The sequence below is a fragment of the Sander vitreus genome, chromosome 20 (assembly GCF_031162955.1).
Source record: "Sander vitreus isolate 19-12246 chromosome 20, sanVit1, whole genome shotgun sequence".
NCBI classification, from domain to species: domain Eukaryota; kingdom Metazoa; phylum Chordata; class Actinopteri; order Perciformes; family Percidae; genus Sander; species Sander vitreus.
Window position 1 is genome coordinate 17,554,129 of NC_135874.1, and position 25,572 is coordinate 17,579,700.

Consider the following 25,572-nt stretch of genomic DNA (forward strand, 5'->3'; position numbering starts at 1 on the left):
TTCCTTAGTCTGGCCCGTGAGTTCCTGGGGTCTCAGCAAATGAGATATAAAATGTTAATACATAAGTCTTTGTGTTACAATGCATGTAAGCTAACCGTCTGCTAGCTCCAACTTCATATTAAAACATACAGAGTAGTTCTGATCTTCTCATCTAACGCTTGCCAAAAAAGCAGATAAGCACCTTTCTTATAATGCTAAACTATTCATTTAAAACAGACTCAGCAAGTGCAAGCATGGTCACATTTAGGCCATGCTGGGTAATGGAGATGTGATCCAATCACCCTATAAATCCTACAATTCCAAAGCTCTAAAGGGAACATTGCCCTCAACAATTAGCTCTTGCCAAGAAAGACACATCTTTATATTCAAACAGATATGTTTTTTACCCTGTTCGGCAGAGACCTGGACAGTGTAACAGTATTACACTTGGTCCCTATATAAAGTATGCACTAACAGTGATCGCTGTGTCAGCTTCTCCGGGATAAAAATATGCATTGTCCTTTAAGGCCTGACCTGAGCCTAATTCTTAAGAGCACTCATCCACATGCTTGCACAAAGGAGAGCTGATATTGAACTACAGCTGAGACACCGCTGTGTCAAACTCTATTTGTTTGGGGACCGGTGACGATGCCCAGGTGAAGAGTTCCGGTGTCAAAGCTGATGCACAGCTGAGACTCAGAGAAACGGATCACATAGGAAAATAGAAGGCAGATAGAAAGAGAGAATGCTGAAATCGTTTGACCAAATTTAGGGACACATCACCCTGAGCAACATAAATGCTCTACTATCTCTATGCATTCCCTCACCTGCAGGGCTAGACACAGACCTAAGCTACAGTACCTGCCATGTGCCATGTTAGCAGAAAATACTCTCAAAATATGTTGGGAACTGATGAGGGTAATGTGGGTTAAGTATGTGCTGGCATTCATGTGTGCGTCGGTGTTCATGCAACCCCCATGATTATTCAACCCTGCTTGCTGGCAGGGCTGGATATTGCATTTTTTTATAACACACATCGTTGACTCTGCAGCAACAAGATCCAATAAAGAGGGTGATATCTGCTCGTCTGTGCTGGCGTGGTGCAACGCAGTGGTTGTTAAAGATGTATAAATCTTTTATGAGGTGGGAAAACGCCACCGTTGTCAATATCAGATGAAAAGGCAGAGACTCTGGCAACTGCCTAGAGGGAGAACATCACTGGATTTTCTCAACACAGCAATTGTCGTAGCGCCGGATGCACCTATGTGTGAAAATCCTGCAAATTACTCAATTACACACTTTTAGTCGAGTCAATAAAATGCTTCACTAACATGCTCTGGTTGCACTGGGAGTACCTTGCCCACAGCATAACGATCCAGGATTACATTTTCAGAAGACTATCAAGGTTTGCTTAAAAACTCAGTAAACTCAGAAAGACACTCAACGTTCTCCTACAAAGTGAGCCTCAACAGCAGCAGATTGCAGCAGTAAACACTCCTCTGAACGGCCTATTAGGGGCACAGTGGGGAGACAGAACATTGGACATAATTACGACAGATCTATGCCAGAGCTGCTGTATGTAGGAGGGGAATGATTCACAAGCACAGCCAAGTAGTGAGCGTTTTAATTATTTTTATCCATGGTAAAATGTTTGAAACACTGACATTGTTTCAGTGGTAACAGGGAAATCCTAAAATGTTTCAGTTGCACAGCATTTACTAACACTTAAGAGAGGTACGTTCTCAGAACGTGAACTAATAGATACAACACTTCCTCTTGGTTTAGTTAAAACATGGTGTACATGTTTCTTATAACTATGTAACTGTGTTAATTTGAGTTCCATCACCAGATGTCCGCTCTACTACATGAGTGTATCCACATAAGTAACTAGAATACATCTTCACAGGAAGCCATACGTTTGGTCACGGCTTCAGATTCAGATTTGAATCTGTTTAATCTGGCAGAAAGTGGTAAATGAGCCAAACCTTTTCTCCCTGGATGGATTTGGTGCCATGCTTGCAGCTAATTACAATTGAGGAGGTTATTCTTTGTTTTTGTTTTGGGTAAAATAGCAGCAAACAGTGACACCTTGAAAGAGGATATAATTGATGCGGTGCAGCACAACCCACCGCACCTCATCATCAAATGATTGAGAAAACAGAGATAAAACTGAGAAAGCTTGACAACACCAGGGAGACTCACAGAAACAAGCCAACTGTATTTCTTCTTTTCTTGATTAAGAAGAACCACTATAAGCTTACATGTAGCATCCACATACTTTCTATTCTACTTCTGCCATACCTATCACATTCCTATTTCAAAATATAGAATTGTCAGACATTTTAGGAAATACGCTTTCTCGCGATGAGTTAGATGAGAAGGTCCATACCAGGGTCCTGTCTGTCTGTTCAAAAAGCTACAGAGGCAGCAAGCAGGCTGTTAGCTTAGCACAACGACGGGACGAAAGGAGAAACAGTTAGCATGGCTCTGTGTAAAGGTTAAACAAAATCCACCTAAAGCTCATCTATTAAGATGTTTTTTTACAGTTTGACAGAGACTACAGTAGCTCCCCTTGCTTCCAGTATTTATGCTAACCTAAGCTAACTAGCTAAATATCAATTAATCCTATAAGGTCAGGGCAGGTAATTCGATTAAGGATGTGACATCACTCTGTTAAAACCATGTAGTATTTTAAAAATACAACTAAAAACAACAGCCAACAACCTAGCACATAAAACAGTGCTAGGTTTTATGAATGAATGTGCACTCAACTGCTCCGAGCGTAGCAAAAAAAAAGAAGAAAAAAGATTATTTTAGAAGGCAAAGGTGAGAAAGCAACACACAAGTAAAATAGTGTGGAGGGCACATATTTTGATCTACCAGTGACTAATGGATAGCCACAGCCTTTTGGAGTGCAGCATATTCAGAAATACATCCTTGTATCTGTGAGCCAACACTAACTGCCAAGAAGCAATGGCAAAGAGAAGCAGAGATAGCCCTGTTAGCTATGGAGGAGGCAGCAGCTAACAACAGGCTAACAATGGCTGGTGGTGGCAGAGCCTATGTTGCAAGTGCACATATGGTTTGGGTTAAATTTAAACAAGATGGCAAGAGGTGAAAGGAAATGGAGAACAGGACCAAAGCTTTAAACTACACAGCGGCAGTGCGAATGTACTGCAGGATACATAAAGCTAACTGGCTAACACATCGCCCTATAAGTAGATGTGTCATATTGTGCTCAACATAAATTATGTTTCAAGCATTATTTTGGGTAATATGACGTTACACAGATGAAAACAACTTGCTAATGTTTCCTGCATTGCCAACAAGATGAGCAGCCCTGTTTGAAAGTGGTGTGCAACAATGTTATGTTTGCATGTTTTCTGTACGCTGCCAGTGGAGCTTGCAGGATTAATTACACTGCATTGTTGTTGGTCCAAAGCAGCCAACCGTGGATAGCAGGAGGTGGCCAAAGCAACAAGACGTTACAGAGAACCAAAAGTGCTAGGACTCATCGACATCAGCGCTATTAGTAAAGATAAGGGAGAAAAATCATTTTGCCTTTGAATAAAGTGAAATGTGCCAGGGAAGGGTTGGTCTGGGTACAACAGCTATTTTGTCACTGGTGTGAATAACAATTGGGTGTTATTTATTTGAATGTAATAAGAAACATACAACACATTTAAAATAGGTTTGTAAGTCCAACCACTTTTCAGAAAGCCTCTCTTTTTGCAAATGCTACCATGTAATTAATAAACGTTCATGAGTTTTGATGGGGAAGTGGACGTTTGTTAGGCATAGATATGCATTTTGAAAGTAGTGAAATTACATTAATTACAAATCGAATGGGTCTTGTTTTATTTGTTTTTTATGATTACAGGTAGGCAGCCATACACTGTTAATATAATTCACTTTAATACATCTGGTTATTGTTTTCTTTCAGGCTATAACTATATATACAAACTATAGTGTGAGGGATAAACTCATTCAAGTCCTTCTCAAAGGTGGCACTAATCATCACTGAAGCTTTGCACAGTACAGGTGTAATATTTTAATGGTTGGTATTTAATATCTTTTAATAATTAAATAATTTTGATGCTGGCTACATGATAAAAACTGTTTCCATATCCAAAAAGTGGCGAGTTTTATGGAGTGTTAAGTATTAAAAATTGGTTTATGCATGACACCTCTGAATTACTATTCATAATTTGCTAGAGGGAAATTGTCTTAGGTCAAAGAACCAATATATGTATTCAATGACAATTTAGTATCTGCTAATGGATTTTGAGTCCACATTAGTCAATACTGTCATATCAAGGCTTGCCACCCTCTGATTCTATAGTTGCAAACATAAATGGCACACATGTTGGAGGTCTACAACCAAAGAGAAAAGAACAAAAGTCTTCTTTGGGAGGCCGCTTCCTACACCGTCTTATTAAATATTCATGCTCTAAAACACCAGATTAATCAGGCCTGCTTACTGCATGCCACTGATATTATTGAGGAAATTTCTTAATTTGGTGGCACGATCAATAGCTCATTACAGCAGCTTTACACTGGGCTGTCTCTGGGCAGGCCTGCTGGCTTAATTCCCTCTACATCACAGGCCTATCTTATCCGTCCATCTTCATCACGCAACACAGAGAAACAGCCTTCTGCTGAACAGCACTTCCATACTAAACCTTACACAAACTTACTTTTCTGCAAGTTGAGTTTTTGAATGGGCGATATGAAAGAAATCAATACTGCAGTAAGGATATGGAAGTATGTACAGTGCAGAAAAATGTATTTGATCAACACCATGCCTTATACATGATATAACGTTGCATTCTGGGTAGTTTTAGATCCAGAACAAGAGAACCACTATGATAAAACTGAGCCCTCTCAACAGTTCTACAGGGAATCAGAGGGGAAGCCGTTAGTTTTTCGATTTTGCCTTGGGTTTAGTCTTCTTTACTGTTCAATGCAATTAATAGTATGTTCGACATTAGAAATTGTTAGGACACTACATACTTTGAACCTGTGTTGTCATTACAGAAGCATGGTCACTTTTGGTTTTAAATCAATGTATAATTTCTCATAACACTTTCATGAAAACCCTGTCACAAGAGTTTAAGGCTATTTAAGGTGCAACCCTGTTATGAAAACTAAAATAAATAATAAAGAAATAGAACCATTTGATTTCATACGTGCCCAGAAATAAATAATTACATAGAAATAAGGAACGTCAAGCATTCTTACGCGATTCAGTAACAGCTGGTAAAAACATATGTCAAAAACGCTCGACAAGACAATATTCCCCATTGTAGAACAAGAATTTTTCATAGTGAATCTCTGCGCATAAATCTGCACCATTATGCTCAAAAATCCTTCTGGGTTGCTAATGAAACTGAGCTATTACTTTTTTAATTCAACCATGAAATGACAGCAGACCTCATAATAACATTAAAGCTCCCCTCCTTAGTGTCAAGTAGAATGCGATGATGTGCTGACCTGAATTCTCATCAGTGAGAATAATTTCATGGTGATCTCTAATAATTATACACAAGGCAAGTGACAAAGTAACAGGAGGAGCCAAATATGAAGCAAGTCAGGCGTACTTGTAGCGCCAAAATTATGCACAAACAAGTATCAACTTAGATATAGTAAAAACAAAGTAGGCTTGTGATGAAAGGTCAGCAATAACCTGGAACACCTGTGCCTTGGCCCCACTAAAGATGCTTCTGTACAGTTTTATAGGAGTGCACACTGCAGATCAAGGGCACCTTTGGTTGCCTCTGGGCCATCATGGAGCTGTTAGATGCAGCCTCCACCCTAACAGGATCTCTCGCTACACCATTTCAAACTGGAGGGAACATCCTCCAGTAAACATACAGCACAGCATATAGATACACAAAGTAGCACATGTCAATAACATGTAAAGCCACAATAGATCACAATGGATGTGAAAAGAATAAGAGCCACAGGGAGACGAGATATAAAAGTGAAAAGCAGGAAAAAGTGAAACTGAAATGTCAAAAGGGAGAGAAGAGCAACAGCAACAAAAGAACAAGAAAGAGACACTCAGCAGGGTGTTCACAGAGACATATGTGGGTGGAAGCAGCAAGCTCTGGTACTGATATCAGGGGCACATAGCATATCCAAAACTAACACTTTACTGCTTTACGGTCTTATGTTTTTACCTCTGATGTGGTTAATGTTTTGGTCTGCCGGTTTGGCTCGTTGCATTACTTCTGTGTTGCCGCATTGACAGTCATCTCGTGGATGCAAAGAGAGACCAGTGCCTTCACATAAACAAGCCAAGCGCTGCCACAGTGCATTAGTCACAGCCCTAGTCTGGCCTTTTCAAAGTCACTACTCCCACTCCAACTGCTAATAGATCACCAGAATCTGATATTCGCCTAGCAGGGATCCTCGCAACAGAGAAGCTGTGTGCGTGTGCACCACATGCTGTAACATGTTTTTACTAATAAGTGGCCTTCTGTCAGGAAAAAAAGCAGAGTGAAACAAGAAAAAAAAAAGTTTGGTATGATTCCCTCCTCTTTCTCTACTCTCATGACAACGCACAGTAGGCAAGCAATTCATTTAGAAAACTACTCTTACATAATGAGCAGCCTGAGCTATGTAACTATAAGCTGGTATTTTATTCACTGCTTATAATGAAGCCAGTGCTGCTAGAGCTTGTGCATCGAGGACATTTCCAAATAGGACGAATAAAGTTCCTGCAGAATATGCAGCCTTATTAAAGTGTTGGTGCGACCCCCTTGCCCCCTCTGACATTAAACAGCAGTTTGGAGAAAGCTTTTCTCTGATTCTCCTTGCTCACAATCAGTACCGTTCCTCTTCCTGTAACATCAAATTACCCATGGCTGTGATACCCTCGCTCTTCACCTCTCTTCCCTTCCTTTCCTCCCACTGAGTTTATAGGTAGCAGTCCAGCAGGGGTAATTCTGCTACCACTCCAGGGAAATTACTTTGTGCTGTTGGAAAAAAGGCAGTTTGTGAACTGCTTTATCAAGCTCCTTGACTCCAATAACAAGCAACATTTTGATGCCGGCAAGAAATATACAGCCTCTACATATCCTCACAGATTGTTCGCCACTCAGTGCCACCAATGTAAAAAAATAAATAAAAAGTTAAAGCAAGTTTAGAGCCAGTGTGTATGTGTGTTATAGAATAGGCATATATGTGCAGCCAATTTAGCATCTGTTTCTGCAGGACAGACTTTAGTCATGTACTGTGTGTGTGTGTGTGTGTGTGTGTGTGTGTGTGTGTGTGTGTGTGTGTGTGTGTGTGTGTGTGTGTGTGTGTGTGTGTGTGTGTGTGTTCTATTCCTCTACACTGAGTAGTTGAGCTGTGCCTTACTGAGACTAATGAATAATTTCTGCACAGTGCTCTGCTGTGGCACGTCTGGTGCAGCCTGACTGCACCACACAGCTACAGCTCTGCATTTGCATTCAACACACACACACACAAACACACGCTTTTACACTCATGAACACCAAGCTCGCTCAATGCGCCCCCATCACAACAACATCTAGCCTTTCAGATGCTTCCCTGTGTGGAGGGACGCAACAAGCTGCTGCTAAGCCCTTTTTAAAGCAACAGCAGTTTCCTTTAGTCAATGTCATCTCAATTCTTCTCCCTGAGTTACATCTGGGGGGAAATTGCTCCCTGTGAATCGAACAAATGGGACCAAAACAGCCAAGCGAGCTAAAACGATTAAATCCACAACTCTCATGAAACTTGTTCTCCAAAAATCCTGATTGGTTTGGCATTTAAGTCCAAGCCCAGAAAAGTGGTGCTGAAATGTCAGCTCCTTTTTTGGAGTGGCAGGCATGCTGATGTGGTGACCTCTATGTGCTGTGGTTAAAAGGTTGGGGGACTGCGGGACAAATATGGAGGAGGTATCAGCTTTTTCTGAGAGAAAAAAGGGACATTTTAAAGATCACTACCATCCCTTGGGGTAGGTAAGCCTTTCAATGCCAAAACACTGCCAGAGTCAAGAGTCTATCACTTACTGTATGTTGTTTATCTGATACCTAAAGGTAGTGTTTTTATCTGATACCTAAAGGTAGTGTTATGAAGCTGCATTGTATCTGCTTAGATCTCTGTTGACACTGTTATTTGCTGGGTAAAATACAGCTGATAACTAGGAGATTACAGAAGACATTGCCTTGTAAAATGAGTTTTAAAACTTCAACAAAAAATGACCATGTTACTATAATTTACATAACTATCCAGAACATCCCTGCTCCGTTTACCTCAAAGTACAGCAGGTTACACATCTGTGAGTAGCTTAATAAAGGGAAACCACAAGCAGCAGTGCCAGTGATATGTGCAACCAAACACCTCCTACTGTCTCTGGGTCTCCAGTGCTCAGCTCCTTCATCTGTCCTAGACGAGTGTGTATTTTCAGACATGATATGCCTCTCAATGCATTTCTCCATAGATGGGCACATCATGTCATCATCTATCTTTTTAACAACAGTGGAATGTGTTCTTCTCTGTACTGACACTCATTTTCAGAAAATGCATTTTTAATAAATAGCAAATACTTTCACTCTAATGTAGTACTAGAACCAAGAAGAGTGAATAGTGTGCATGTTTAATACTTAAGACTATTTATGACCAAAAAGTAAGACAGAATTAGTAACCTGTGGTGTAGCAATACTGTATTTCATACAAAATGTTGTTCTTAGTTCATTTGCATAGACATTTGCTGCTGCACAGGAACCCTGGGGTGACTGTCTGGGCAGGCAGCCTACACTGCCAGGGCACTACCACGTTTGAATATATTATAATGCAGCATGCACACTGGTTCAGAACTCCTTTTTTTTCCTCAAAAGAGATTTAAGTGATGCTACAAGAACAAACCTTTTAATTATGCCAGTTATTTAAAGACTAAGTTAAATCACTGTTTGTACCGTCAACCTGTCAAATTGTAAACAATTATGACTACAACGGTGCAGCAAGGTGCATATGTAAGTTTTACATGGGACATAGTGCTGTCAACTTCTTGAGACAGAGACTGCAGAAAAGACAATAGCTGTCAGTGAGCGATGCGCAAAAACAATAGAGCACTATCACCGCCTCTAACATCTGCAAGAAGGCAGAGAGTTATCAAAGGCTACAGGATGCAATGACATCTGGGATAAAAGCCAAGTGACAGGCAATCGACAGTAATAATCCCACACGCAAGGTACCATGAAAAAAAAGAGCTACACGTATTTCCACAGTCACCAGAGCAGCGCTTCAATTACAAGCGGAAGGAAATGTAACGTTACTTACAGTTCTGAGGAACTGAATTTCATCCTCTCCTTCTCCACCTTCAGCCATGGCTGCAAAGGAGCCTGTTCAGACTCGGGAAGCCTTCGCTGGCTCCTCTCTCCTATCGATATTAGCATATAGCTAATCCACGGCCATACAGCGGGGAGACTAGCGCAGCATGTGTCACTCAAGCCCCTGTGCTCAAGCCCCGCTCACCGCCCGGAGGAGGAGTGTGTGTCAGCATCGGTGGGCTGGAGCAACTGCGGGCGGTGTGGCGGGGTAACAGGGAGAAGCCAAGTCGTGTAGCGGAGATACAGAAGCGTGGTCTTTATCTTCGACGTCACCGGCAAACCGTATTAATACAACCGTCAAAGCGCGAATATTCAAACAAAAAAGCATTAAATGCATTTTAAAAAAAATCACTATCTAAATTAGTATGACGTATGTTTTTTGTTTTCCCGCCCTATCTCCTAGCTACGGTGTCACAGAAAACATGTCAATGTGTGAAAAGGAAATCGACAGCGTAATTTTACAGTATGCAGGAAATGCATGTAGCTGCTATTTGCATTGCTGGTCCAGATCAGCACCATGGTCAGCACCCCACAGTGTAGACATGCCTCTTCTATGTGGGAACAAAGCATATATTAGGCCTACTATACAATGTATAGTTATAGTGTGCGTTTAGCTTAGCATTAGTCCCAACATATTCCTACACAGAGAATGCGTTATTAAAAGCAGACGTAGGGCCGGCACACATCCTCCAATATCAACACAAATCTAAAATATCTACAATTACAAATTGCATTTATTTTACCCGAAAACAGAATCTGTACACGGCATAGCTATAAAGAAGCCAATATTATTATTTTTTATATAACCGAGAAAACTGAGGATTGGTTTCCCTTCATTTCATGAATAGAGCCTAGAAGCTGTAGAACACACCCCATCTTGCAAAACTGACATTTAATTAAACATGTGTTAAACTATTAAAAACATTATGATTGGATGAATAACCATTCCATTATTTAACATCCAATGAGATTAAACTCAATAAAAAATGCATGCAAGAGAACTTAACTTTTTTTCTGTGGACTGAATACAGTGACAACAGTGATCATTGGTCTTTGGTTACGCGCTGTTGATTCAAAGTTGACCCTGAGCCATAATGAAGCCTACTCATCTACAACTAAATTAAATAAACACACATACTCTACATAATCATAATGCGATGCTGCCCTCTAGTGTCAAAGCTGTGACATAACATTGTCCTCCTGATTGTTTCCTTTCTTCATTTAGCCTCATTCCAGAAGCACTGGATCCTTATACCTTCTTCCCTCTACTCATACCACAGTTAAATCGTTTGTTCTTCCTTCTTTTATGGTTACAAATTATCTTCCTCCCTTTATTACTGTCTTTATTGCCCAATTAACAGCCTTTTGACCAGCGCCAGGCTAATGATAACGTTCATATTTCAGTGCCCTTTGTAATACTCACCTTAGGTATTTCAGTCAATTTCTGAAATTGTAATCCTACTTTCTTGGTTGGTAGCGTTCTCCGGTCCTTCTGGCCTGTGGGAAATAAGCAGCTGCGATTTATCGTTCAATAATCTTCTTGAATCAACGCCAATACGAAAAAGACGGTGTTCACCCAACTTCGGTGGACTCTCCACTTTCCATGCTCTCCACTCAACTGATGCACATAGGCTACTGAGTCTGTTACACTTACACCTGTCCCCCGCAAAACAATGACAGGTAGGAACCGGATTTTCTTATTTGTATTTCAGGGAGCCATTCGTAAAATAATTATTATTTTTGAACAATATTTCATTGAATTTTTTCTTTATTTACACACTAGCAGTCACAATAACTTAGAATACAGACAGGAAATTTATAAAACGGGAAACAGTTTAAGAAAAATACATAGGCCAATTAGAGACACTTATTCCATTATCATTTTAGCAATTTAACATCATTTTATAGATATTTACATGCGTAACATTTAAGTTGCTATTTCATGGCCATTTAGCCTAATTTCAGTTATGAATTGAAGCAGCGTGGTGGTATAACAGTGATGCACATGTTGGCCGCTAGGTGTCTCCGTTTCGTAGGAAATTGCACGATGCACAGACTGAATCCCATCACATGGCCTACCTGCAAACTGCAGCTGCATTGACTCAAAATGTGGGACGTGGTAAACACTCAGGAACCAATCAAATAGCGGCGAGCCGGCGCTGAGTTTATCTATTGGACTAAACTCCTGTCAATCACGACAGACTTTCCCTGTGAAGCAGCGGTGAGCACTGGCTGGCAGCAGTACAGAGAAGATTTTTTTTTTAACCATGCCACAAAATTGGGTAAGTAATTGTTTATATTTTACGAAGTGCTGTTGTGCTTTATCCTGCTGCAGGTGCAATTAACTGTAACATACGTTCAGCTTCTAAATAAATATTGACGTGAAGCTGATACGAGGCTAATGCGGAGTTGTATGCATTACATTTTTGATTTATAATAAATGTTACTGAATATTTCTCGACTCCAGTTGTAGAGGGCAGCAGTAATCCCGTAGGATAGTGTAATTATGCTGCCATTTTAACACTGACAACTTGCACTCGGGCTTGTTGCAAGGTGACAGTAACCCACGGGATTATGTTATGATGTAAACAGTTCAGAGATGTTGCCAAATGTTGAGGGAATCCATTGCAGCACATATCAAATGTGTGCTAGTTTTTCTGCTTGTAAACATCTCAAACGGCAGCCATAGCATTGGGCTCTGCATGTGTCGTCACCTTGTTTGACACTCTCAGGTTTTATGCGGCAGCAGCTTGTAAAATGTTTATAAAATGCGGTTTAAAAATGTTTTATGTACACAACAATGCCGGGAGGATGAAGATAAGATATTGTTAGGAAGGTGAGTGTATAGAATCACTGTCTTGTTCATTCTATGCAGTGTTGGATTTTGTTTAGTTTTAATTAACAAATGGGTTTGACAGTGAATATGGAGGGCCCGTTATTGGGAAATGCTTCAAAACTATAGCTCTGCATTAGCATCCAAATACTCTGTAGAGCCCTAGCTGCGAGAGAATGTCTATTCTATGTTGAAAATGTAAACTAAAGCTTGAACTCCTATGGATTACTTTAAAGTCACTAGTAGGACTAACATGTTTTGGACATATATTTAGATTTATAGCTGTGTGCTACTTTCTCTCTGACAGTATCTGGACAGGCCAGGTGATGAATAGCCAGAGATCCTCCTCTGCACTCCGAGCCCAGTCACTCTGTCTGGGGGCTGACCACTTACTCAGAGTGCTTGAGTGATTAACAGGGCACCCATCATGGAGGGCACACACACCGTGCTGATCCTATATGCACCCATCCATGAGCTAAGCAACATCAGCCTGTATTTCCCCAAGAGGCGGGCCCTGAGCTTTAAGTACAAGAGCCGCGCCCCTCATTCAGAAAGGGTCGGTAATGACCATGACCGGGGAAATGAGGATCTCGCAGTGTCCGAACAAAGAGGCCAGTCTTCCTGCTCCTCAGACGAACTCCGCATCTCCCAGCAGGCAACAAAGGAGGCAGTTGCAGAGCTCTGCTGGCTGGCGGCGGAGCACCACCAGTTGCTGGCGGATCTTTTATCGCTGTGTAGGGATTGCGCCATCAAAGTTAGGATGGGTAACCAGGATGGGAAAGTCCAGGATTACATGGAGGGTCAGGAAGTTCACCTTGGCGGTCAGGGTCTCAGCAGCAACAACTATTCTCTCTCTGTATCTCCCGAGCACAAGAGGGCAGCGGCATCCAAGAGCAAAAAGCTGAAGAAGTTGGGAGGCAAGAAGCTTGACAGCGCTGAGGATTTGCTGCACAGTAAAATGAAAAAAGTTACCAGTGGAACTTCATCTACTCAGCTTCCTGCTCTCAACAGTGTGCCCATATCTTCAGCCTCAGTAATTCAGCAGATTCCATGTGGTTACCTAGCCTTTGGCCATGTCACCGACAGCCCAGTCACCAACTCTTATGTCAGTGCAGTCAGTAATCCCATCCTGCCCATGGAGGAACCCTTCCAGATCGGTCATGAAGGTTGGGACTTCATGGAGGATAACCGGCCATTTGACCCTTACATTGATTTCTGCAATGACTTCTCAGAGTATGACGGTGAGCTGGGTTATGAGTCGTCATTCTGCAACCTGATGGAGGGTCTGACCAGACGGGAAAGTGGGAGCAACCTTCGACCAATTAAGAGGTCTGATTCCTTGGATGAGACAGTATCTGAGAATGCATCAACAGTCAAGTCTGCTCAGCAGCTGTATAGTAAAACCAACCAGAGTAATACAGGGGTCAGGGTGGTGGCCAAAGTACAAGATGTGGAAGGGAGAGTGCAACATGTCAACCACACATGCTCAGACAGGGCAGGGCCAGCCGTGCTACATCCAGGGACTAACAGCTGCCAGCAGGGGTTTGGAAAGTGGAGAGGACCAAACAGAGAGCACCTGCTGGAAGTCAATAGAGAAAAGACGGGTAACAAGCTTTCTGAGGGGCTACGGTTGCCCCTATCCCACACCACCGAACCTTACCCCCAGGCCAAATCCCACACAAAGAGCCCCTCTTCACCTTCTCTCGCTGTGGTCTTCAACACATCTTTCCCTGCATCCAACAGTCTCCAGAGCATGTCCCCGGTCCTGTCCCCTCTATCCTCCAAGCAAGCAAGCCCACAGCTCAACCACCGCATTGTTCTGCTCTCAGATAAGGATGTAGACCATGAACCAGACAGCTCCAGTAACACAGATGAGCCCAAAATCTTCACTGAGGACATCGACAAGAACGGCAACAAACAGACTGTCACCCGTCTGGATCTGAACCTCAGCAGGCGGCCCAGCAACTCCAAGTGGAACTCCTCCAGCAACTCCACAACAACAGGTGAGCTATTAGAAATCACACCGCTCATAATTTGAACACACTCGTTCATGTTCAAACTCCCTGCTTTGATGTGAATGTTGACACAAGTGCTTTTATCATCTTAGTGGCATGAAGCGTAGTGTCAGAATATGCCCTTCATCTGGCATTGCTGTTGCTGGATTTTAAAGAACAGAGCAAGAAAGAGATGCCTTAAGAGAGATGCAAGCGTGTGTCTGTGTCAGACTGACTGTCTGAGGTTGTTAAAATGCTCCAGCAATTACTCTGCAGCATTGCAACTGACATACATTTTCCGCAAAGTGAGTTTTACTTTGTCACTCCGGCTGTTATCTAATAAACAAGCTAGACTAATAAATAAATTGCTTTCTAAAATGTTTCTCCTGTTAGTTTTGTCTGCTGTGTTCTCGTCTTGGCTCAGACGTGTGATCACAAATTAAAACCTACCTAGCAGAGTAGTACAAGGGGCAAGCAGGGCCTGAGAATACCCCCGCTGATGATCCATTTTAACTCTCTCAGCGCCACCGAGGAAGGCAGAGATTAGTGTCCCAGATCAAAGGCTCAAAGTTAACATGGAGTTCGACTTGACCAGGGTTCTCGTGAGTGCGGTCAGTGTTAACTGAAGCATTGCCAATTTGGACTTTAAGGGATCTGCTATCCCTCCCCTAAACCCACATCCTCTCCAGTTCACAGAAAATTGACAAAGGATCAGGGACCCAGCTGACACAAGGGTTACAGAGAAAAGGATTAAGAGTTTCCTTATTTGCAGAACTCTTTTTATCTTTCCATAATCTGTACCACTGTATGTTATGCCTACAATGCAGAGTAAATGCTTTTAAGTACTTACAACATACAGAATATTTGCAATGCCCTTACAATGGCACAAGCGCAGTTCAGAGTTTGTCAGTGTGACTTTGTTTTCACTTTACAATCGCTAATCTCACTTGTCTTGCCAGTGTGTATTTAGCATAACTGCTCATGCCTTTCTGTGATTTTTGTTTAGTGGTCAGTTGAAGAGATTTCCCTGTTGGTTTTAAAGTTTATACACTTTTTCTGAAATCACTCCAAGCTGCACTTTTAAAGTTGATGTTTCTGATGTTGGTCTGATGCTTCGAAGGATGCTTTAGCATTATTGCATTATCTACCACTGTAACGTGGTTAATCATCCCTTTCAGTCAGTGTAACACAATCATTGATTTAATTTGATGGCCTTCCTTTGATAATATCATTTACTAATAGACCAAGCATAATGGTTTAATGTCAGTGTAGACAATTGTATCCCTAATTCAAGAACTACGCATCATCTTTAAGGAGTATTTTAATTGTTACATCACAGTCCAGCACTAGCTCAACCAATACAGTCCAGCACTAGTTCAACCAATACAGCCAGCAATGCTTAGCTCAGCAAAATATTTAGCTAAGCTAACTGGTGGATAGGCCAGCTTTACTCATGTGGAGATGATGTGGATCGATTCCCACTGAAATGACACTGTCCTTGTGTGTCCTCACCTAGGCATTTACAGATGCTGACATTAACATTTATGCACACACGCAGGCACGCACGCATAATCCACATTGTCATTGGCATTAGACCACACCTCCTTTTAATTTCAGTGTTCAATGCTTTTTTTAATTTCCTGAGCATGGGTCTCAGCAAATAGCCTGAGTCCATCAGATATAACTGTAAGTCTGTAAGAGACACTGTAGCTCCTACACTCACTACATCCTGCCAACCAAATTCCTTCACAGTGAAAGCTTAAACCTTTTAATCTTTAAAAAGATCTTTCTGTCGATTTTCCCGCATCTTAGCTGTTTACTAGAGGTTGCTTGATAATTGAATACACTTCAGATGTTAACGCAGATAAACAAACATCACAGGGTCCAGCCAAAAAGGCTAAGTAGGTCAGTGTGAAACCCGGCCCTTCACGCTTTGTAAAACTAATAAACTAATTATGATCCGGGCTCTTTAATCTGTACTTTGTTATTAAAGCTCAGTGCTTATTAATGAGTGTGATTATGTAGATGGAAGTTGTAATTTTAATGTAACAAATTATCTTGTTTGTTTCTAGCACTAATCTGTGGAACAGAATACCTTTTATATACACTTACTAAAGGTGTGTATGTGGTTGTTTCATGTGTGTTTACACAATGCCTATGTAATCTATCTCTGTTAGTTTCTCTTTAGGTTAGCATTTGTGTTGCTTTTTCTCTGTTATACTTATTAGCTTTTTGACGAGGACAGTCATCCCAAACACCATTAAAACTTGCAATAATAGATTGGAGGCAGCAGAAACATCTAGAAGATACATGACAACATTAGCATTCATTTGGAGTCGTTTCTGGCCACCTGGTAAATGTAAGTCCAATATTCTCCTCTTATCTCTGTTTTTGGTCCTCACTAGCTTCTGATGGAAATATCTGGCTCTTTAGCAGCTAAATGCTTCGCTATGTTAACCAGCTAACCACTAACTCTGTCTGTCTGCCGTTTGGTGCTGAGCAGGTAGTGTACAGTGGGTTTTAGAGCTTTTACGTTTGCTGAGGGGAGCTGCAGCGCCGGGTGATATAACTTCCCTTAAAGCAACCTTTTTTTACATTACACTGATCCATTGTCGTAAAAAAATATTGATTATTACATGCTTTAAAACATTTTGTTTCTTTCTCTCTCCCTCTCTCTTTATCCCCCCTCCCTCCGTTCCCTACTTATTTTATAGTCTGACATATGGCAGGCAACACCATAATCAGATTACCCAATACGTTCCTGCAAGGTCATATGAAACTGATCAGTGCAGCGCAAGAGTGTATCATCCCACTGTCCCTGCTAGCTGTCATTCAACACAAGATGCCCTGCCATGCAACATTGTTCCACCCAGTGAAGACAAGGGCCAGCTCTATTCACATAATGAAGTGAATCAGTCTGTCTCACAGTGTTGCTCTGAGCTGCATACTACATGTAGAGAAACAGGGCACAAATATAACGTGTAACTTGTTTTCTTTAATAAATGATTGCCACCGTGGCAAAAGTTAGCTATGTTCCATCTTGTGATTTTCAGTATATGCCGCTTTAAAAAGGATTCTCCTCAATGCCCCACTATTTTAAACACACACTCAGCAGTGGCCTGGAGTGAACTTAACCAAATTTCATGTCTCCCAGTCAATGGCCCGCCAGACCCAATGAAAGCACTCTTCACTCTTCCTCAGTTCTGTGTATCCCATCAGCCTCCAGAACTGCATTTCAAATGAGTAATGATGACTCTGTGAGCATCATGTCATGCTACATTGCTGCTCTGGCCCTCAGAGCGCCACAGCACTCATCTCTGAGTTTCCACTTGTAGCTACCCCCTTGCATGGACCTTAGCACAGCCAGCCAAACCAGTCAGTCAATCAGCCAGCCTGACAGCCCTGCACAGCTGACAAGCCTGCTTGGAAAAACAGCTGTGACAGGTGCAAAAGAAAGAGGCTGATTTATAAATCCTGCATTTTTTTCATGATTTATATAAAAGTCTATGATCCCTGACTAAAAGTGATGGAGGGGGCCGGAGGCTGCCAGATTCATTCAGCATGCCACATGGCCCAGTTTTTCTACTTTGCAAGATGAGATTATAGATTTTCAGTGGATAAAATGGGGCAGACCGGGTTATAAGAATAAGAAACTGTAGCGTGCCAACAGATAGGGTTAATTTGTGAAAGCTTTGTATTTATAGATATGCATATAGATATTTCTGTGTTGTCTGGCCTGCAGTAGTCCCTTACTGATATCAAAGAAATGATCAGGTTAACTCATTGTCATTGCTGCTTATATTTAATAGCTTTGCTTTTAGTGATTTCATGTCTGCTTTGTTGTGTTCAATACAGCCTCCACAAAGCGTTCTCTGACCACTGAATGAGTGATGACCAGCCGACAGAGTGAAAGGTGGATTAAATCACCGCTGACAACACCCAGCTGTCAGGATCAGACATTAGACGGCCTTTGAGCCGTGCCAAAGACAGATACGATATTGTTAAAATCATAATGCTTACTGTAGCACAGAAACACCCATGCTGTCTGACAGCTGCTCACTCACACACCGTGATTTTCACAGTCAAATTACAGCACTGTCAGTCAACACCTGCAGGTTTGCTCTACGGAAGCCCTAGTGTAGATTTCTGAAGAATTGACTATGCTAAAGAGCAGTGCATTATGTGTATTGACTCTTGATGGAATTCAATGGATTGCTGTTGTCTTGGGATGTTCCAGTTAGCATTGCATTACTTGCTGTCAGACCAAACTGCATGACAAACACAATCCCATCTGCACTCGTTTCAGCTATGGACACTGCGATTTAGTCTCAGCTTATAGAGCAGCAGGGAGGGAGATTAAAAGGCAATAAGCACACCGTTTTACCCAGGGTTAGTGAACTTAAGCTGTGTGTGTGTGTCTGTGTGTGTGTCTGTGTGTGTCTGTGTCTTTTATTACCTAATGCATCTAAAAGTTGAAGGAGACGTTAAAACACCAATAAAGGTTTGACTACAGGAAGAAGTCCATGCCTTTTCCTCTCCCTGCCCAGATGACGGCAGTGTAGGGTACCTTACACTTATTACCCACGCCAAGGAGGTTTTGTTTTGGCTCAGTTTATCTGTTTTTGTTGGTTTGTTTGTCTGTCTATAGGATTGCGGACAAACTACTGGCCCGATTTTTCATGAAACTTGGTGGAAGGGTGTAGCATGACCAGGAAGAAACCATTAAATTCTGGTGGAAGTCTGGGCTCTCAGAGTGCCCTTCTACTTTAAGTAACTGGTTAGCAGTCAATCTGGGGAAGCATAAGCACACATGCACAAGATTAAGATTGTTTAAACGTGTATCGTAATGTTTTGGGAGTCATGAAGGAACAAATCAAACGTATATCAATGGGTGTTCATTGTTTCCCTTTCCTTGGCCCGGCCTGGGCTTAACTCTGCATTTGGAAGTGTCCCAACCTAGTCAGCAGTTCCCACTGCGGGACCATGCAGCACAGCATTATCATAATGTAAAAGTTATTAATCTAATCCCTTTTTTCCCTTGTTGTCAAAGTCCTAGATAACTGGAGAGACTGCAGGCATTGCTGCTGTCTCATAATGACTGATTGTGCTAGAGTACTGAAGCTGAATTTCAATGCTTCCATTTTTTTAATAAAGCCGACCCCCCCCAGGTGTGTGTGTGTGTGTGTGTGTGTGTGTGTGTGTGTGTGTGTGTGTGTGTGTGTGTGTGTGTGTGTGTGTGTGTGTGTGTGTGTGTGTGTGTGTGTGTGTGTGTGTGTGTGTGTGTGTGTGTGTGTGTGTGTGTGTGTGTGTGTGTCTAACTGAATTTTTTGCATTGGCTGGGACTCCGACTCTGGGGAGCTATACAAGGGGACTTCCAAAGCTTTAGAAGTGGCTGCTGGACGGCAGTACAGTAATACTGTATGTCCTCTTCAAGGATGAAATACTCAATACAAAGGGAGGTTATTGGATATGTTAGCAGCTTATCGAACAGGAAGTGTTATTATTTTTCTCCGCTCATAATTCTGCCCAAACAGGTCAAGGTGTTGTCTTACAGCAGGAAATTGAGGTCAACAAGCTTCAAGATCTGTACCCTCCCCCCCCCACTCACTCCCACTATGTTCTCTCCTCTCTCTCCACATCCTTTTCTTCCTCTTTATTATTTCACCTCACTGTCCCTGCCCCATATCTCTTAACTTGCACATTTCCTCCCTTTTTCTTGCATGACTGACTCTCTTGAGACAGTGAATGAAGACAAGACATATATTATGTTTCCATGCACGTGAGAAGAATGCGATATTGCATTTCTGCTTGTGCACCTTGAGTCCCTCCTGTGTTGGCACTTGAGGCACTAGCCTGGTTCCTGAAGTTAATACCATGCGACTTGTTCGGTGCATAGACTGTATATAAAGAGGGCATCTTGGTACAGTGCAAGAGGGAGCTTCTGCAGGTTGAAGCTGTGTTTGCAGTGTTTCACTGAGCAGTAAATATTAAAGTCCAAGTGGTTTGAAATGCACAGAATCCAACCTCCCCAGCATACTGCGGCATAAACTGCACAGAGGGAGGAATCTGTATACAACTTTTAAAATGTACTTTTACCCTGTTTTAGCTTGATTTTCTAATATCTCTTAACACTCTTCATCATTGCAGCGCACTCATCACCCTCTGTGTGACTGCCTGGTCAGGAGAGGGCAGTCTTTCCAAATCTAAATTCCTGTATTTCACTCCTTCAGGTCCTTTTTGGATGACTAAACACACAGGCAAACTTCACACATGTCTGCAACCACCATTTATTGTAGTACATTGGTAGCACTGAGCAATGCCATGGCTCTGTTACAGTGAACATTTCTTGAATGCAAATCAATAGTGGTATCTGTTTTTGAGGCCAGTGCTCTGCAGCCATTTTTCCTTATTGGATCAGCATGGCTTTCTGCTGGTGTTGACGATGGGAACAAGGCCGGCTAAGTGCAGATAAAAATAGCTGTGTGCCCTCAAGCCTGCAGCAAAACAGTGGTCCCTCTTGCTTGATGCTAAAAGATTCTGATGCCTGCTTTCCAACTGGTTTCACTTTTATTTCCCATGCAGGTTACACAGGAAAACAACTTGCCTCAGTGCTACTTATTTAGCCTTGTCACACATGATCACACCTGTTATGCTGTTGTGTTTTTCCATGCTACAGTATGCATATATTGTACAACATGAAGTATTAATTTACCCTGTGGTGGTGTTTGTGTATTTGTGTAGAGGATCCCCTCTTGCGTCAGGATGACATTTGGATGTTGGATGGCGATGAACCTCAGGAGCACATTTCCCGCGTTCCACGCCCTGATCACCTTGACTTTCTACGCATCACACCACCTGAGGATGACCTCATCGGGGACACACCCTACTGTCCCAAACTGGAGTGCACGGTGAGGGCTCTCAAGTAATACAAATAGCCTACTTACAGGTCAAAAATGAGCCATAATGTGTATTTTCACATGCAGAGCAGTGTACCATAGCACTTTTTTTTTTTTCTTTTTTTTTTTTCTCGTGGGACCATAGGAATTTCTCTCCATTCGGGCATTCAACCACCTGATCATGAATTCTTAGAAATGGATTAACAGGTCATGGATTATAATCTGTAGACTGGGGCCAAAACTGACTGAGATCACTCCACTCACTTGCATTCATTCCTGTGACAGATGAGGCAGATTGTCTGGGTGTGTTTTAGGCGGGTAGTGAATCAACGCAAGCATGCATTGTTTTCCCAAGACACAGTAACTGCCCTGACTGTGAACATATTCAGTTAACATACCAGTACAAAGGCCATGCTGTACAGAATTAGACTGTATTGTTATGAAAGTGACCGCCATCTTTCATACTTCAATAAACACACCTCTCTTGTTCATGATGTATTCTCAGTGTGTTGAACCAGCTGATCAAACACAAAGGGGGGTTGTCACAATGACACAATCTAATTATGTGGGTTAGACTTGATAGTTTTTTTTTTTTTAGATCTGTAGTTCGTGTTTTTCAGAATCTGCAACTTATAAGTTAATGATTTCACTTCTATTTTGAGCTTATATGTGTCAGATCTGTGTTCATATCATGGTCTTGTCTCTCAGTCAGGCCTCTTTTTTCAGGCCTCAGGACAGCTAGGTGAGAAAGGGTAGAGAGAGGGGGAAGACATGCAGGAAATTGTGACAGGTCGGATTCGAACCCTGGATCTCTGTGTCGAGGCATAAACCTCTCAGCATATGTGTGCCTGCTCTACTACTGACCCAACCCGGCCACACAGTCAGGCCTCTTTCTAGTAAAACTAGTCAAATTTACTGTGAGTGTATGTAATACCGTTGCTATTGCATAACTTAATTCCTCAGCCACAGAAGCCCCCTTTTAATTCTTCAGAAGAGGGAAATAAAAATAAAAAATCATAGGAAATGCAATTACAAGTGGTATTGGTGTTATCGGTTTTTATTGGTAAGACATGCTGGGTTCATTACTTCCATTAATAATGTTACCATTTTGAGTCTTTAAAAGTGTAAATTTGTCTTCCAGTTGTGTTTCTTGTAGTGTTAAGTATTAGTCATTGGTTCTGTGTCTGGGGGAGAAAGTATTGTTAAATATTATTTTTTGTATAATTCTTGGGCAGTCCTAAAACTGGATTCAAAATATTTGAAAAGCAATGTGTAGAAATGTGCCCTTTGGTCCTGCTTAGACTGGGGTCAATCAGGCAATCTGAAGGAATGCATTCATGGAGGGTGACATTGGTTGCTAAGGGCAACCACAGTCTGAAGAATGCTAAACAGACACAACAGAAATAGTTTTTTCCTGCTGTTTTATTTTCTCATGAAAAACTTTTGTTGTTAGCTTGTAAACTTTAGCTAACATTAGCTTGCAAACTTTTTAAAACCTCAAAGTGTCTTCAAATCTAAACTTCCAGTTTAGATTTGTACTTAGAGACTTAAGGTAAGTGAATCAAAATGTAATTTTCTTTCCTAACTGTTCTGTTGGGGGTGTTCATGAGCTGCTAATCACACATGTTAGCCTCTTAGCATGTTAGCTAGAGCTGGCTAAAGCCAGGCTGACTAATCACCCCGTATTGCAGTAGCTCACCGCCGAATGGTGCAGTGCTAGACTAATGGACCTCTGCAGCTCTCCACCTGGACACAGACTGACTCCCCCTCTGTATTTATTTTGTTACCTTGGTAGCCATTTTTTACGGAAGTGAGCAGAGGTAATCGGACACCTGCGGTGCCGGGCTCTGCATGTCCCCTCCCAGGAAGGGAGGAACCTGAAGGGAGGCGTCCCCAGACTGGATAGACCAGTGAGGCACTTTTTTTTTTTTTTTTTTCCAACCTGAGGTGTTTTTTTCTTTTCTCACACAACGGCACACAGGGCTTCCTTGTGAACTGAAAGACGGAGACAAACTAGAAGTACAGTTTAGTCATGGACTCTGTATACATACTGTATGCCAGCATATAGAGAAGGATAACCCACGACTTTATGGATAATACCGCTCCACTTGTCGGAACAGTTGGGAATGCTTTCGTGAAAGGCAGGTGAACTCTGCTCTCCCAGGGAGATTACAGCAGGACATGCTTCCAGCCACTAAACAGCTTGTCTTTACTTGCAGCATCATGTGATCTTGCTCGCACAGAGGAGGCTGAACTGTACTACTGACAACATACAGTCAGTAGTAGACTCTATTTGATATTATGAAAGTCTACTATGTAGAACCTGCTTGTGCCTCACTAAACAAGAATACAGGATAGTGTTGTTGTAAATGATGCCCTCCTGGAGAAGGTAAAAGGAGCTCGGGAGATTTGTCCATACAAAGGCCTTTTGTTCCCAGTCAGCGGTAGAGGTAGAAAAGGATCAGCTTGGATAACTGGAGGTGGTGACATTTGTGACATTTTCAATGGACATTTTGCCAGAGCTACTACCTGTTTTGGTTTGCCTCTCTTTGGTCTCAGTGTGACACGCAAAAATGGACAGTGTGGGTAATAACTCAGATGGACCGGATAGGCAGCCCACTAGTTCCCTCCTGAATGTCTTCAGCAGTTTCTTCGGCCGAGATACACCTGCCCCTTCAGACGCGGAGTCGGCTGTGCTGACGTCTTTCAAGGAGCTGTCGGATGAGGAGAATCCTCTTCCTGAAGGCTGTCAAACCACTAACCGTGAGAACAAGCTCCAAGGGAGGGACGGTATTCATCAGAATAATGTGACTGCTTCCTGTGATACAGGGCAGAGGGCTGAATCACTGGAAACCTGCAAGGACCAGGTTAAAACATCAACCTTGGTTGATCTAGATCTGGTCCAGGTCACGAGGGTGGAAACGTATAGTGACAATGAGGAAAATGAGGATGAGAAGGCGGCCAACAGCAGCACTAGTTTGTTGGAGAAGCTTGCCAGGACCAGGGAGCCTTCCCTACCTGAGGAGGGTAATAATACAGTGGAGCATGGTGATGGAGATGAGCTAAAAGATGCCAATGAGGCACAAGCAGAGTACCAAGTGCCTGTGTTTAGAACACACAAACTTCAGGAGAGATCACTAGCTATTCTATATTCAGACAGGTTTGTCAACAGAACTAACTCAAGGCCAGTTCTGGTCTCTTCAGTTTCCAAACAGGCAGATGGCTTCAGTCCCAAGGAGCGCACCACCACCATGTCTATGGATGTAGAAACATCTGGTGCGGGAGAGAATGGTAGAGACGATGTGGGAAACAATGAGAGTGAAGAGTTTGCCAGCATAGATTGTTCTCTGCCTGTTTCTTCTATCCTCTCCGGACATCTGGCTTTGGAGGCCTCAGCTCAAAATGCTGCAACAGCCTCTCCTTTAAAGCAGGATTTAGATAGAACACAGAAGGAGGAGACACATGAGCAAAGGGCTGAGGATGGGACTGAGGAACCTCACTCCAGCCAGGTGTCCTCCTCTGTTCCCTCCAGCCCTGACGCTCCCGAAGTTTCAGTCCAATCATCCTCCAGTCCAGAGGAGCCGTCAAACTCTGCTTTTATCACAAATCACCCTACAGGGTTTAAAAAAAACATGTCACGGTCATCTGCAACTGAAGAGTCCCCAGGTGATATCCAGCCAAGTTCCAGTCCTGCTAAATGGCGCATAACCGCTCCAAAGACATCAGAAACAAACATGCCACCTCCAGCTTCATCCAATGCACCCTCCTCTACCTCATCTCCATCCAGGGGCACGGTGCTCTCTTCGCCCCCTTCCTTCCAGATGCCAGCACTCTTCAGTGGGTTGCGGGTGCTGAAGAAAGGAGCGGTGGGGGAAGACAGGGAGACAGTGTCAGAGATCAAACAGAGTGAGAAGGATGCTGACCTGGCCCTGCTCAGCCTGAAGAAGACGGTAAATAAAGCCAAGCTCTTCCCTGAACAGAAGACAGTCACTCCAGTCAAAAAACACGCAGAGCCTAAACCTGTTACAGAAACAAAAAGCACTGTAATGGGACACTTGAGTCAGCTGCTCAACGTAGACAACCACGATGAGACCAAAAAGGCTGGGCAGGATGCTCATCCTGAAAACAGCAGAAAAGAATCTGAGAATGGAGAAGAGGGTGCAGGAGCGAAAATTCCAGGCCCAGAAACCCCCACATCCCCACCGGAGAAAAAGAAAACCTCAGACTTGGCCTATGAAACCTTCAAGAGCATCTTCGGCCCCAAAACTATCAAAAAGGAAAAAACAGAAGATGTGGACCTGGAGGCCGTGAAAAAGAGAATCAAGAATGACAAGGAAAGCCTGAGGTCTATTTTTGAGAGAACTTCCAAATCCCCTGGCAAGGAACTCAACAGTCCCACAGAGGCTAATGTATGAAATCCCAATTATTTAAAATCTTTATTTATCTATATGATGAGGGGAATTGGTGCTGTATCATTGCAATGCAAGGGTCCATGCTGATGTTTTTGCATGTGTTGTCATGTGTCGGCA

The 25,572-nt window shown here is 42.5% G+C and overlaps 2 protein-coding genes across 4 annotated transcripts in view; one reads left to right on the plus strand and one right to left on the minus strand.

The window, feature by feature from the left end:
- The window catches only part of LOC144535601 (ryanodine receptor 3), a 115,306-nt gene extending 105,988 nt beyond the window's left edge, over positions 1-9,318 (minus strand). The window contains 1 exon segment of the mRNA XM_078278139.1: positions 9,271-9,318. Within this exon segment, the coding sequence (XP_078134265.1) occupies positions 9,271-9,318 (48 nt within the window).
- Positions 9,319-11,531: 2,213 nt separating this feature from the next.
- The window catches only part of LOC144535737 (formin), a 51,052-nt gene continuing 37,011 nt past the window's right edge, over positions 11,532-25,572 (plus strand). For 2 of the 3 annotated variants that reach the window (XM_078278344.1, XM_078278345.1), the window contains exon 1: positions 22,976-25,452. In XM_078278344.1, coding sequence (XP_078134470.1) covers positions 23,617-25,452 — 1,836 coding nt within the window. In that variant the 5' untranslated portion in view covers positions 22,976-23,616. Of the gene's footprint in view, positions 11,603-12,460; positions 14,157-20,888; positions 21,056-22,975; positions 25,453-25,572 lie in introns of those variants that run through there. The other variant, XM_078278346.1, reaches the window with a different exon arrangement.